Source organism: Delphinus delphis, chromosome 20 (assembly GCF_949987515.2).
Source record: "Delphinus delphis chromosome 20, mDelDel1.2, whole genome shotgun sequence".
Taxonomy (NCBI): domain Eukaryota; kingdom Metazoa; phylum Chordata; class Mammalia; order Artiodactyla; family Delphinidae; genus Delphinus; species Delphinus delphis.
This window is the reverse complement of record NC_082702.1, coordinates 12132673-12146923: the sequence shown is the minus strand read 5'-3', so window position 1 is coordinate 12146923 and position 14251 is coordinate 12132673. Positions and strand designations below refer to the sequence as shown.

The window sequence follows — 14251 nt, the reverse complement described above, 5'->3', positions numbered from 1 at the left end:
AATGGTGGATGGATGGATGGATGGATGGATGGAATGGTGGATCAGTGAATGTGTAGATGGATGAATGAATGAATTGGTGGGTGGGTGGTGGATGGATGGATGAATGGATGGGTGGATGGCAAATGAATGAATGAGTGGATGGGTGGTGGATGGATGGATGGAATGGTGGATCAGTGAATGTGTAGATGGATGAATGAATGAATTGGTGGGTGGGTGGTGGATGGATGGATGGATGGATGAATGGATGGGTGGATGGCAAATGAATGAATGAGTGGATGGGTGGTGGATGGATGGATGGATGGATGAATGGATGGGTGGATGGCAAATGAATGAATGAGTGGATGGGTGGTGGATGGATGGATGGATGGATGAATGGATCGGTAGTTGGGTAGATGAATCCATTAGTAGGTGGGTGGGTGGATGGATGGATAAATGAACAGACAGGTGAGTTATCCCCCTCATATCCATCCTTCTCAAATATTTCTCCAACAATTCTCCAACATTCCTCCTACACCCATTGTACCCTCCTAGCACTATTACAGCCCCTCTTGTAACTCAACCCACGTTCCTTACATGCCTTCCTGCATTTCTTTGCATACCTTTCCACACTAATCCCACCCTCCTTTCACGTTCATCCCATTATAACCCTTCATTTGTCACACGTGCCTCCCAAACCCAATGCACACCCACACTTCTCATTCACACACTCTGCATACTTTTTACACACTCACCGTACCTCCAACATTGCAAGCACTGTAAAACTTTCAGTCCACACGATCCCACATTCTGCAACTCTCCTTGCACACTCACTCGACACTCCTTACACGTTATTCCCTCACCCCAAGCCGATCCTAACCCATGTCCGCTTTCTGCACACACCCACACCAAACTCCTGGTACACTCAGCACATACCCATCCTCCGTTCCTTACACACTCACTCCCACCTTTTTGCACACCCCTTCCATTCATCCCGTGCTTCTCATCTTCCCTTCCCATGTCCTTTGCGCACTTGTTGCACACTCACCTCACATCCAAGTTACATCCTTACGAATACTGCTCTTCCTTGTATCTAAAACTCCTTGAATACTCCCTGAATCCTCACATATCCCAGTTCCTCCAGTACTTATCTGACACTCTTTACACACTCCTTTGCACACTATGGCCCTTTACACGTTTATTTTACTCTCATCCCTTGCTTTACGAAAACCCTTCCAGGGAATTCCCTGGCGGTCCAGTGGTTAAGACTCAGCACTTTCACTCCCAAGGGCCTGGGTTCGATCGTTGGTCGGGAAACTAAGATCTCAGAAGGCGCAGGGAGGCCAAAAATAAAAATAAAAATAAAACCTGTCCATAGCCATCACACACTCCTCCTCAAAAATATTCCTTGGCCATTGGTCCCTGGAGCCTCAAACTCCTTGCATGTTCATTGTACATGCCTCGTGCACCTGTCCTACACGGTATGCGTTCTCTCCCCACTCATCTGTCTTCCACACCCAAGTCCCCCCTCCTTGCACGATCATCACACATATCACACACCCATAGACCACTTGAGATTTACTCACAACCATCCCGTGCTCACATTACATTGCACAGCCCACCTTGCACAGGTCTCTCACTCTCGTCCCACACTCCTTCCACACGCATCACACAGTCCCCCAGTGTCCATCCCATTCTTTTTGTTAATATTTATTTATTTATTATTATTTATTTTTTTATCTTGGCTGCGCCAGGTCTTAGTTGCGGCATGCAGGATCTTTAGTTGAGGCGTGCGGGCTTTTTAGTTGCGGCATGCGGACTCTCTTAGTTGTGGCACGCATGTGGGATCTAGTTCCCTGACCAGGGACCGAACCCGGGCGCCCTGCATTGGGAGCGTGGAGTCTTACCGTCCACTGCGCCACCAGGGAAGTCCCTATCCATCCCACTCTTAACTTACCATACTCATCCTACAAGTTTCACACTCTTCCTTGAACATCCACTCCTATCTATCGTATCCACTGCATGCCCTGTCCAGCCCAGCCCAGTCTCCCCAGATAGGGGAACGCACCTGTCACATGCCTCATCAAATATATCCACACCTGCCTCCTTTCAACATCACCCCCTTGGGGCTCAGGGAGCTGGAACCAAGACCTCAACCATGACCTGTCCCGCGTACCCCCTGACAGTGAGTGAACCCCCAGTCCCTGCCTTCTCATGGCCCTGGTGGTATGTACTGCTGGGAGCAGTGGTGGCTGCCGCCTGTGTCCTCATCCTGGCCCTGTTCCTCGTCCACCGGCGGAAGAAAGAGACCCGCTATGGGTGAGTGGGAGCCACGTGGGTTGGAAGGCCAACATGGACTGGGATGGAGGGGCCGGAGGTGGGGATACCATGAGGAGGCTGGTGCAGGAGGAGAGGTTACCGAGAATCAGAATGAGGGCAAGCCTCTGGGGAGTGAATGGAAGGCAGAAAGCCATCCAAGACGTGCTCAGCAAACACTGGAGGAGAGGGCAGGCAGGCCTGGGGGTGGGGATGGCGCTCGCTTTCACTGTTGGTGGAAGGAGGAGGTTCCACATTGTTCTGCCCTGCCCTCATCTCCTCTCTATTCCCCCCAGAGAGGTGTTCGAACCAACAATGGAGAGGGGCGAGCTGGTGGTCAGGTACCGTGTTCGCAAGTCCTACAGCCGTCGGACCACTGAAGCCACCTGTAAGTGAACCCCATGCCTCCCTGCCTGGGTTTGGGATAAGAAGTATAGAGCTTTGGGCCTGTTGGGCTTCTGCAGATGCATGAACCAAAAGTGTCTGAAGGCCTTGGAATACTAGGATGTTGGAACCACAGACCCTAAGAGCAACAGAATTGTGGAACCACACACCACCTTAGAATCAACCTTAGAATAACTGAATCTTAGACATAGTAGATCTTAGAAAGACCAAGCTTAGAGCCATAGGATCTCAGAACAACGTAATCATGATGATGATGATAAAGATGATGATGATGACCATGAAGAAGACGCTGCTGATGAGATGATTATGACGCTGATGATAACAGCCAACCCTAGCACTGCCTCTGTGACAGGTGCTGTTCTAAGCGCTCTACACAGGTCCCTTCATTTAATCCTCACAACAACCCAATGAGTTAGGTACGTTATCCCCCCGCCCCACTTCAGAGATGAGGAGGCTGCAGCATAGAGAGGTTAAGTAACTTGCTGGAGGCCACACAGCTTGTAAGCTGGAGAGTTGGGATTCAAACCCAGGCCGTTTTGCTCTCAAGTCCATCCTCTTACCTGCCTCTTAGAATTAAAGAATGTGAGAGAGGTAGAATAGATCTTGGCCGAAAGAATTATAATCCAGGACTATAGACCCTTAGGATCTTAAAAATCATAGAATCTTAGAACTATAGACACTCAGAGGATTGTAGCGTTATGGAGGGTCCCAGCTAAGCAGGGACCTCAGAGGCCATCCAGTCCAATCTCTTAATCTCTCCATTTGGAGAAACAGATCCAGAAAGAAAAGGGACAGAGTTAGGTATCTTCCTAGCACACAGTGAGAAGACTGCCAGGGCCCCAGGGAGAGACCAGAAGGGGCTGGGAAAGACATTTATTGAAAAGGAGAAGGAAGAGGAAGTGACGGGGTCACAGCAATCTAACGGAATAACGTGCGGCGGCAGTTCTCGAAGTGTGACCTGAGTCCCCGGGAGTACCCGAGACCTTCGCAGGAGGTCCACGAGGTCAAAATTATTTTCATATTAACACCAAGACATCTTTTGCCCTTTGGCACTCTCATTCTCTCGCAAGCACTCCATGGAGTTTCCCAGAGGCTTCCTAATATGTGATGATGTCATCGTTCTGTTGATTGATTGAACATGTGCTTATGTATGCTTGTGTTTGGGAAATCTACCCGTGGGACTTCCCTGGCAGTGGCGCTCCAGTGGTTAAGACTCCGTGCTTCCAGCGCAGGGGGCGCGGGTTTGATTCCTGGACGGGGAACTAAGATCCTGTATGCTGTGCCACGAGGCCAAAAAAGAAAAAGAAAAAGAAAATCTTTCCGTTTTCATTTTGAACACAATAAATACTGGTGTATAGATGACCCACATAAAAGAAAGCTCTTTTCAGACCTCAATAATTTTAAGAACGTGAAGGGGTCCTGAGGCCAATAAGTTGGAAAACGATTGCTACACAGCAGTGAAAATAATAGATCCCACTGCACACGACAACTACACTACAATGATCTCATAGACATTGTGTTGAGTGAAAGAAGCCAGACACAAAAGAGAACATATGATGTGATTCCACGTTTATAACATCCCCAAACAGAAAAGACTCATCTGGGGTAGGAAAAGTCAGGGAAGTGGACTCCCCTGAGAGGGCAGGTCATGGTCTGTTCTTCACCTGGGTGCTAGTTACACTGTTGTGTTTGGTTTGTGAAAATCCACTGAGCTGCTCACTTATGATTTTTGCAGTTTATACTTCAATAAACAGTTAAGAAATATTTCTAACAACTGGTACGGCAGAACGCTAACCAATCAGGGTGCCCACTAGTGCAAGATTATGTGCCAGGCTCTAACCCTTTAGTTGCTGCTCTGGGGAAAGATTCAGGGGGGTTAGAGGAGAAGCTAGGGTGGGGCTGGGGGGGTGCTCTGGGCATTAGCTAATTTTGAATGAATGCAGAAGTATTTCAGCATTTTAACAATGGGTATACAGGCATACCTCAGAGATATGGTGGGTTTGATTCCAGACCACCACGATAAAGCAAATAATGCAATAAAGCAAGTCACACGCATTTTTGGCTTTCCCAGCGCATATAAAAGTTATGTTTACGCTATACTGCAGTCTACTAAGTGTGCAATAGCATTATATCTTTAAAAACAATGTACGTACCTTAATTTTAAGTTGCTTTATTCCTGAAAAATGCCAACCACCATCCGAGCCTTCAGTGAATTGTAGTAGTAACATCAAAGATCACTGATCACAGGTCATCATAACAAATATAAAAATAATGAAAAGTTTTGAAATATTGCCAGAATTACCAAAATGTGACACGGAGACACGGGGCAAGCAAATGCTATTGGGAAGATGGCGCCGATAGACTCGCTCGACACAAGGTTGCCACGGGTCTTCAGTGTGTAAAAAACACAATATCTGCAAAGTGCAATAAAATGAGCACGCCTGTATCCCTATGGGCGAGCGTCGTCTGGGTGTCAGCCCCGCTCCATGGCTCCGTCTACCCCTACCTCCCATGCAGTGAACAGCCTGGGCATCAGTGAAGAGCTGAAGGAGAAGCTGCGGGATGTGATGGTGGACCGGCATAAGGTGGCCCTGGGGAAGACCCTGGGAGAAGGTGAGTCCCCCCATAACGCACACACACACACACACACACACACACACACACACACACACATCTCCCTGAACCATGAAGTCCTCCCCACCCCCGCCCAGCCACAGGAAATGCAGTCTCTACGATGCCCCCCTGAGGTCAGCATCTCTCTCTGGTCCCCCACAGGAGAGTTTGGAGCTGTGATGGAAGGCCAGCTCAACCAGGATGACTCCATCCTCAAGGTGGCTGTGAAGACGATGAAGAGTGAGTCTGTACATGCATGTGCACACATGTGGGATCCCCATCCCTTAATCTCAGGTCCCTTCCCTGTTCCCCTAAGGAAGCAGAAGAACAGGAAAGGTAACAGCAATTTAGCCCAACCACAGAACCTCAGTGTTTCCGGACAGGAAATGGAGTCCCTGCCAGGTCCTTCAACAGAGGGAACTTAATACAGGGAGATTACTCAAAGGTGTAGGGAAAACTGAAGGAACAGCTGGGAGCAGTGAGACAATTAGCAGCAGCACTATGTCACTTCCACCCCCAGGCCCGAAGGGCAGAGGCAGGAAGTGGTGTTACCAGAGCCCACAGCCAGAGCTCCCTGATGGGATTTAGGAATCACAGAGCTAGGGGCTACCTTGTGGGAGCTCGAAACACAAAGGAGACACAGCCACCACCTAGGCAATACTGGAAGCAGAGAGAGAGAGGATGAAATGCCCTGACTTCTCCCCTCCACTCGCCCACCTGTCAATCTCCCATCAGTGCTTCCCATTGGCAGACTCCAACAGGAAACAGCAGGAAAGGGAGCCTGGGAAATGTAGTTTTCAAAGGGCCCAGCCCCCCTGTGATGCATAGCAGAGCAGGGGAAGGTCGAGAATGAGGCACACCTGGCTTCATCATTTACTCGCTGTGTGATCTCAGGTTAGTGACTATCCCTCTCCGTGCCTCCCATTCCTCATCTGGAGAAAAGGATCATAACGTCCCTACCTCCTAGGGTGTTGTGTGGCAAAGCACTTAATGCTGGGGTTGGCACATTGAACTTACAGTTAATGTGGACTAAAACCATATTATTTACATCACCAGAGAGGGTGGGAGCCAGTCCAGGTTCACACAGCACAGGAAGTCCAGGGCCAAGTCCTTTCCAAATAGGGATGAAACTTAGAGGGTCAGGCTGGAGGTAAGGGAGAAATGATCCTTTCAAAGTCACAGCGGCTAAAAGCTTGGGTTATGGAGTTATAACTCATTCCCTCATTCATTACTGAATGCCTCTTGCATACCAGGTTATGTTTCTGACCTGGGTTTGAATCCCAGCTGTGTGACGCTGAGCAAGTCACTTTGCCTCTGTGAGCCAGTGTCCTGAGTTGCAAAACAGGGACAATGGTAGGGATCCCAGGGCGGCTGCGACTGTGCTGGGAAGCAACCTAGCACAGAGCTGCACATGGACCCCGGAGCCAGACTGCCTGCGTTTGAGCTCTGTCTCGTCCTCTTGCTAGCTGTGTGTGCCCTTAAGCAGGTTTCTTAACCATTCTGTGCATTGGTCTCCCCCATCTTTTTTTTTTTTAATTTATTTATTTTTATTTTATTTATTTTTAGCTGCGCTGGGTCTTCGTTGCTGCACGCGGGCTTTCTCTAGTTGTGGCGAGCGGGGGCTACTCTTCGTAGCAGTGCGCGGGCTTCTCATTGCGGTGTCTACTCTTGTGGCAGAGCACGGGCTCTAGACACGCGGGCTTCAGTAGTTGCGGCACGCTGACTCAGTAGTTGTGCCTCTCGGGCTCTAGAGCGCAGGCTCAGTAGTTGTGGTGCACGGCCCTAGTTGCTCCGCAGCAAGTGAGATCTTCCCGGACCAGGGCTTGAACCCACGTCCCCTGCACTGGCAGGCAGATCCGCTGCGCCACCAGGGAAGCCCCTCCCCATCTTTAAAATGCGGAAAGTAGGGCTTCCCCGGTGGCGCAGTGGTTGAGAGTCCGCCTGCCGATGCAGGGGACGCGGGTTCCTGCCCCGGTCCGGGAAGATCCCACGTGCGGCGGAGCGGCTGGGCCCGTGAGCCATGGCCGCTGAGCCTGCGCGTCCGGAGCCTGTGCTCCGCAACGGGAGAGGCCACAACGGTGAGAGGCCCGCGTACCGCAAAAAAAAAAAAAAAAAAATGGGGAAAGTAATAGAAGCTCCTCAGAGGATTAAATGAGTTAATAGATGTAGAGTGCTGAATACAGCACCTGGTACTTACAAATCACGTTTGATAAAGAAGAAGAGGATGATGATGGTGATGAGGCCGAGGAGGAGGAGGGAAAGAGTCCTCCCTCCCCACCCCTCCTCCTCATACACCTTCCTCTCTCCCCCAAGTTGCCATCTGCACAAGGTCAGAGCTGGAGGATTTCCTGAGTGAAGCCGTCTGCATGAAAGAATTCGACCACCCCAACGTCATGAGGCTCATCGGTGAGGGAGGGCAGATTTAGGGGGTCGACAGGCCCTGTGGAGGCCGCAGCAGAGGGAAGACCCCTCCCTTGGGCACTGAGAAAAAGCAAACCTCCAGGCTTCCTCCTCCCTGCTCCCTGAGAGTCAGCAAGTCCCCCCCTTCCTCTCTCCCTCAGCTTGGAATGTGACATCTGACCTTTCCCAGAAATAGCTGAGGTCCCCAGGAGGGCTGGAGAAACAACCCTGGGAACAGTGCTGGAAATGGCTTCTGTGAAGCTTGGTCGGTCACCCCCCTCCTCAACAATTTGGAGGCCAGACTTGAGGGGGAGGGAGAGACAGAGCTGAGATGGGGTGGCTTCCCCTTCTGCCCAACTCCAGTGACAGGGCTGCCTGGGGGCACTCAGGCGTCTGTTTCCAGGGTTCCGAACGAGAGGGCTTCCCGGCACCCGTGGTCATCTTACCTTTCATGAAACACGGAGACCTACACAGTTTCCTTCTCTATTCCCGGCTTGGGGACCAGCCAGTGGTGAGAGCATTTTATTGTCTGGCCCACAAGTGTTAATTGAGCACCTACCAGGTACCCAGAGCCGCTCAGACACTGGGAAGGCCAAGGTGACCAGGAGCCTGCTTGCATGGAGCTGTCTGCCAGTGGGGGGACCAGACAATAAATAAGTTAAACAAATAAGCAAGATAATTTAAGTGCTAGGAAGGAAATAGAGCAGGATGAGTGACAGGGAGGCCAGGCAGTTAATTTGGGTGAACAGGGAAGGTCTCGCTGAGGAGGGGAACTTGAAGGAGGAGGTGGGGAGATCTGGGAGAAAGCAGTCCCAGCAGAGGGCACAGCATGTGCAAAGGCTCAGAGGTGGGAACAAGCATGGCTTGTTTAAAGACCAGAAAGGGGGCTCCCTGCTGGAGCATACGTCAAGGACAAGAACAATAGGAGATCAAGACAGAGGAAGGCAGGAGGGGATGACATAGGGCCGTGTTAGAAAGGGGTGGGATTTAATTCTTGGGGCCCTGGGAGAGCATCGCAGGGCAGAGCTAGGAGAGAGGAAGGGAGGAGGGATAGATCTCGGGGACTCTTCTGACCCTCTACTCCCTCCTGCCCCGGCCCCCCCAGTTCTTGCCCACTCAGATGCTGGTGAAGTTCATGGCAGACATTGCCAGTGGCATGGAGTATCTGAGTACCAAGAGATTCATACACCGGGACTTGGCCGCCAGGAACTGCATGTGAGTCTCCACCCTTCTAGGAATCCCTCCTCCTTCCGGGACACTGCCCCCCGCCCCGCCCTCCTTCCCAGGATGGAAGAGGGCGCTGGAAACACACAGCCTTCAGGCAGGTCAGAGCTCAGGAGTGGAATAGAGAGGTGAGCAGGGAGGCTGGGGCCGGCTTTCTGGAGGAGGTGGGCCCTGAACCGAGATCCTGAAGGAGTACTGAGATGTGAAGAAAAGTGACAAGAGTGAGGGCTCGGTGGGTAGCATGTGGTGAGCAAAAGGGCAGAGGTGACCGATGAGGGTGGTGACATTTAAGCTTCATCTTTGTCCCCCTCCATGCTGAGTGTCTTACCTGGGGCTACCCTTGGGGAGGGGCCACACTGGATAAAGAGGCCACACCCCCTGCCAAGGGACAAGCAGAAAATAGGTCAGAACCAGGGCTAAAGTGAGGGCGAGGTGTGTGTATGTGTGTGTGTACACACAGGCTTAGAATATTAGTCTCATTACACTCTTGGACTCAGAAATAGGAGCTGGAGAATCAGAGAATCTTTGGGAATTCCCTGGTGGTCCAGTAGTTAGGACTCTGCACTATCAGTGCTGAGGACCCAGGTTCGATCCCGGGTCGGGGAGCTAAGATCCCACAAACCACGCAGCACGGCCCCAAAAAAAAGAGAATCAGAGAATCTTCTATAAGACATGCAAATTTTCACAAATGTCTTTATTCCCGCCACCCCCAGTTTTTTTTTTTTTTTTTTTTGGCCATACTGCGAGGGCATGCGGGATCTTAGTTTCCGGACCAGGGATCGAACCCGTGCCCCCTGCAGTGGAAGTGCGGAGTCCTAACCACTGGACCGCCAGGGAATTCCACACACACCCCCCCCCAACTTTTTACTTTGAAAAATTCCAAATCTGCAGAAAAGTTGAAAGAATTGTGCAATGAACACCCATATCTCCTCCTTGTTGAGATGTTGCCACATTTGTCCTCTCTTCTCTTTCTCTCTCTCCCCTCAACCATTTGAAAGTAAGTTGCCAAGATGGTGACACTCCACCCCTAAATCTTCAGTAGGTATCTCCTAAAATCAGGACTTATGCCTAAACAACCACAATTCTGTTATCACACGTAAGAAGATTAACAATAATTCTGTAACACAACCTACTATCCAATCCATGTTCCAGTTCCTCCGATTGTCCTTCAAAATGTCTTTTCAGGATATTTTTTCCCCCAAAACCAGGATCTACGCAAAGTTCCCGGATTGCGTTTGGTTGTTGTACCCCTTGGTCCCTTTTAATCTAGAATTACTCTCCACCACCATTACCTGTGTATAGTTTTTTTTTTTTTTTTGCGGTACGCGGGCCTCTCACTGCTGTGGCCTCTCCCGTTGCGGAGCACAGGCTCCGGACGCGCAGGCTCAACAGCCATGGCTCATGGGCCCAGCCGCTCAGCGGCATGTGGGATCTTCCCGGACCAGGACACGAACCCGTGTCCCCCGCATCGGCAGGCAGACTCTCAACCACTGCGCCACCAGGGAAGCCCTGTGTATAGTTTTGTGGCATATTCTTTTGGAAGAGATCAGGCCAGTTGTCTTGTAGGATGTCCCATGTATAAGATGTGTCTGTTTCCTTGTGGTGGCATTTGCCTTGTTCCTGTGTTCCCTTTATTTCCTATAAACTGGAAAGGAGGTCTAAAGGCAAGAATAGACTCAGTCAAAATGGAAGTTCTTTTATTTCTGTAACGTGGGCTGATCCTAGTTAAGCCCACAATGTAACAGTGACACCAAAAATCAGGGCGGACAATCAATTGTTATGCACCTGTCACATTTTCTGTTAAGTTGTTAAAATATTAAAATACTTCCTTACCAGTTGGCAACTGGCCACTTCCCCAAGCTTCCCATGTGCTCCACAGCCACCAGCTTAGATGCCTGAGTATCACCCATCTCCACCCCCCTCCCCCCAGACACAGCAGTTAAAGGTTAACTCCTAGCATATTAGGGGCCTCCGGGGTCTGTTCTGGTTGGTCATTACCCAAGTCCCTCACCCTGGGTAGAAATAATCAATTCTTTTTTAAAAAATTAATTAATTAATTAATATTTATTTTTGGCTGCGTTGGGTCTTCGTTGCTGCATGTGAGCCTCTCATTGCGGTGGCCTCTCTCATTCTGGAGCACAGGCTCTAGTCACGCGGGCTTCAGTAGTTGTGGCTTGTGGGCTCTAGGGGGCAGGCTCAGTAGTTGTGGTGCATGGGCTTAGTTGCTCCGCGGCATGTGGGATCTTCCCAGACCAGGGCTCGAACCTGTGTCTCCTGCATTGGCAGGTGGATTCTTAACCACTGAGCCACCAGGGAAGTCCCCGAAATCATCAATTCTTTTTTTTTTTTTTTTTTTTTTTTTGCGGTACGCAGGCCTCTCACTGCTGTGGCCTCTCCCGTTGCGGAGCACAGGCTGCGGACGCGCAGGCTCAGCGGCCATGGCTCACGGGCCCAGCCACTCCGCAGCATGTGGGATCTTCCCGGACCGGGGCACGAACCCATGTCCCCTGCATCGGCAGGCGGACTCTCAACCACTGCGCCACCAGGGAAGCCCATCAATTCTTAAAAAGACAGAATCCCAGAAACTCAGATGCAAGAATCAGGGAATCTTCTATTTATATAAAGCACAAAAACAAGCACAAGTAATCCATGCTGCTAGAAGTGAAGATCTTGATCACCTAGGAGGGGTAGTTATACGCTAGGAAGGAAGGACCGGTAACCTTTCTTTCTCATTTAAAAAAATCGATGTCTATTCTACATACACTAAAATATGCACATTTTCTGCATGCAGTTCAATGAATGTTTACGTGTCTGTAGACCCATGGAAACAACCACCACTAGATCAAGATAAAGAACATTTCTAGGCCCTTGGCAGGCTGTCACCTGCCCTTCCCAGTCACTGCCCCCAAGGGGTAACCACTATTCTGTACTTTTGTCCCCATCAACTTCTGTCACCTCTTCTTAAATGTCATGTAAGTGGAATCGCAATTTTGACTCCTTTGTGTCTAGCTTATTTCACTCAGCATGAAGTTTTGAGATTAGTCCATGTCATTGTACGTATCAGTAGTTCTTTTTCTTTGTTGTGTGGTATTCCACTGCACAGATGCCCCACGATGTTCTGTTTCTTAATCTAGTTTCTGGTTACCTGGGTGTGCTTATGAAAATTCAGTGAGCTCGGGCTTCCCTGGTGACGCAGTGGTTAAGGATCCGCCTGCCAATGCAGGGCACACGGGTTCAAGCCCTGGTCCAGGAAGATCCCACATGCCGCAGAGCAACTAAGCCCGTGCGCCACGACTACTGAGCCTGTGCTCTAGAGCCCGCGAGCCACAACTACTGAGCCTGTGTGCCACAACTACTGAGCCCGTGCGCCACAACTACTGAGCCTGCACTCTGGAGCCCACGAGCCAAACTGCTGAAGCCCGTGCGCCTAGAACCCGTGCTCAGCAACAAGAGAAGCCACTGCAATCAGAAGCCCGTGCACCACAACAGAGAGTAGCCCCCGCTCGCTGCAGCTAGAGAAAGCCCGCGTGCAGCGACAAAGACCCAACTCAGCCAAAAATAAAGAAATACATTTATTAAAAAAAAATTCAGTGAGCTCTTCATTTAAGATTTGTGCATGTTTCTGTGTATATAGTATACTTCAAAAACACAGTTAAAAAAAAATCAGAGACTCCAACCCAAGGAGTCTAGGAAGGACCTTAGAATCTGGCAAAAAGCCAGAGCTGGGAAGGCCCATAGCAGCCCTTTTCCCACCCACCTTTTACAGAGGGTATAAGAAGTCACACGGTTCCCTCCCAGTCTGGGGCAAGGCGGGGAAACTGATTCCCAGCCCCAAGCAGGACAGCCAGGGCAAGAGATGGAGACGTGTCTGAGAGTAAGGGCAGGCTTCCTGGTGGAGGGGGCTGATGCCGTGACCCCATTCCTCTCCCCAATCTGGTAGGCTGAACGAGAACATGTCGGTGTGTGTGGCGGACTTTGGGCTCTCCAAGAAGATCTACAACGGGGACTACTACCGCCAGGGACGCATCGCCAAGATGCCGGTCAAGTGGATCGCCATCGAGAGCCTGGCTGACCGCGTCTACACCAGCAAGAGCGATGTGGTACGTGCACCCCTGGCAGGAGTAGGGAGCAGGGGGAGGGCGTGGCCTGATCATCTCACACCAGACCTGGGCTCACAGGGACGTGCGGGCTTCCCTGCGCGGGGGTCTGCCACAGGGACCACGTGTGGTGGGCATCTGTGAACGGTGGTGTGGACATGCTGGGGGTATGCATAGGCCCATGGGTGCATGGTGACAGGTTCCTACATGGGATATGTAGACAGTTTAGGTTGGGAGAGGCAGTGGTAAGTGTATACATGTGTCTAGCCAGGGTGTGGAGGGTGACCCGAGACCACGTGTCCGTGAAGTGTATAATTGTTTGCACGGGTGGGCAGGTCTACGTGTGCACACAAGTTGCCTCCGTAAGTGTGTACCTGTACCAAAGTGTTTCTGTGAATAGCTGTGATGCACCCACAAAGATAGCTGTGTACACATAAGTGTGGGGATACCCATGAATCTGTATGTTGGGTGAGGGCATCTGTGCAGGAGAGACCCCCTAAATTCTCTCCCTTCTACCCCACCACAGTGGTCCTTCGGGGTGACAATGTGGGAGATTGCCACTCGAGGCCAAACCCCATATCCAGGAGTGGAGAACAGTGAGATTTACGACTACCTGCGCCAGGGAAACCGCCTGAAGCAGCCTGTGGACTGTCTGGATGGATTGTGAGAACCCACAGGATCCCCTCCCCCCATCTCAGATTTTACACCCAAACTCTGAGCACCCCACATGGCCCTGACGTATCCAGGACCCCCTAAAACCACAGAATCCCTCAGACTGTTGAGGAACCCACCTGCCCCGTCACCCATGCTCCACAGAACCACCATTAGCCCATGAGGTATGAATTAGCAAAAGGTGCCCTTTCCTCCTTTGCTTTGTGTGTGGAATAGAGGCTAGAGCAGCACCCCTACCCTGGCCAGGTATCCGTGGGCGATGAATAATGACAAGCCCCCACTCACAAAGAATTCTAATTCCTCCCAGACTCCTGAGTACCCACACTCCCCCCACGTGCTCTTCAACACGAGCCGTCTGCCAAACCCTTATAATGAGCTTCTCCAAACTCTCCAGGCTCCTCTGAGATGTTCCCAGAATCCTTTAGGGTGGTGCTTATCAAATTTTGCCATCCCATGGAACACACAGAGAACAGCACTTTGGGGGTAAAGAGAAGATGTTGCTTGGATCGGGAGGGGAGAGCCCGGGGCTTCAGACTCTCCAGGTCCTC

General features: G+C 50.8%; 1 protein-coding gene across 1 annotated transcript in view; it reads left to right on the top strand.

Annotated features, from left to right (window-relative positions):
- The window catches only part of AXL (AXL receptor tyrosine kinase), a 31189-nt gene that overhangs the window by 13911 nt on the left and 3027 nt on the right, over positions 1 to 14251 (top strand). The window contains exons 11-19 of the mRNA XM_060001041.1: positions 2163 to 2295; positions 2589 to 2680; positions 5215 to 5310; positions 5473 to 5550; positions 7624 to 7716; positions 8100 to 8221; positions 8816 to 8925; positions 12875 to 13034; positions 13558 to 13694. Of these exons, the coding sequence (XP_059857024.1) occupies positions 2163 to 2295; positions 2589 to 2680; positions 5215 to 5310; positions 5473 to 5550; positions 7624 to 7716; positions 8100 to 8221; positions 8816 to 8925; positions 12875 to 13034; positions 13558 to 13694 (1021 nt within the window). The remainder of the gene's footprint in view (positions 1 to 2162; positions 2296 to 2588; positions 2681 to 5214; positions 5311 to 5472; positions 5551 to 7623; positions 7717 to 8099; positions 8222 to 8815; positions 8926 to 12874; positions 13035 to 13557; positions 13695 to 14251) is intronic.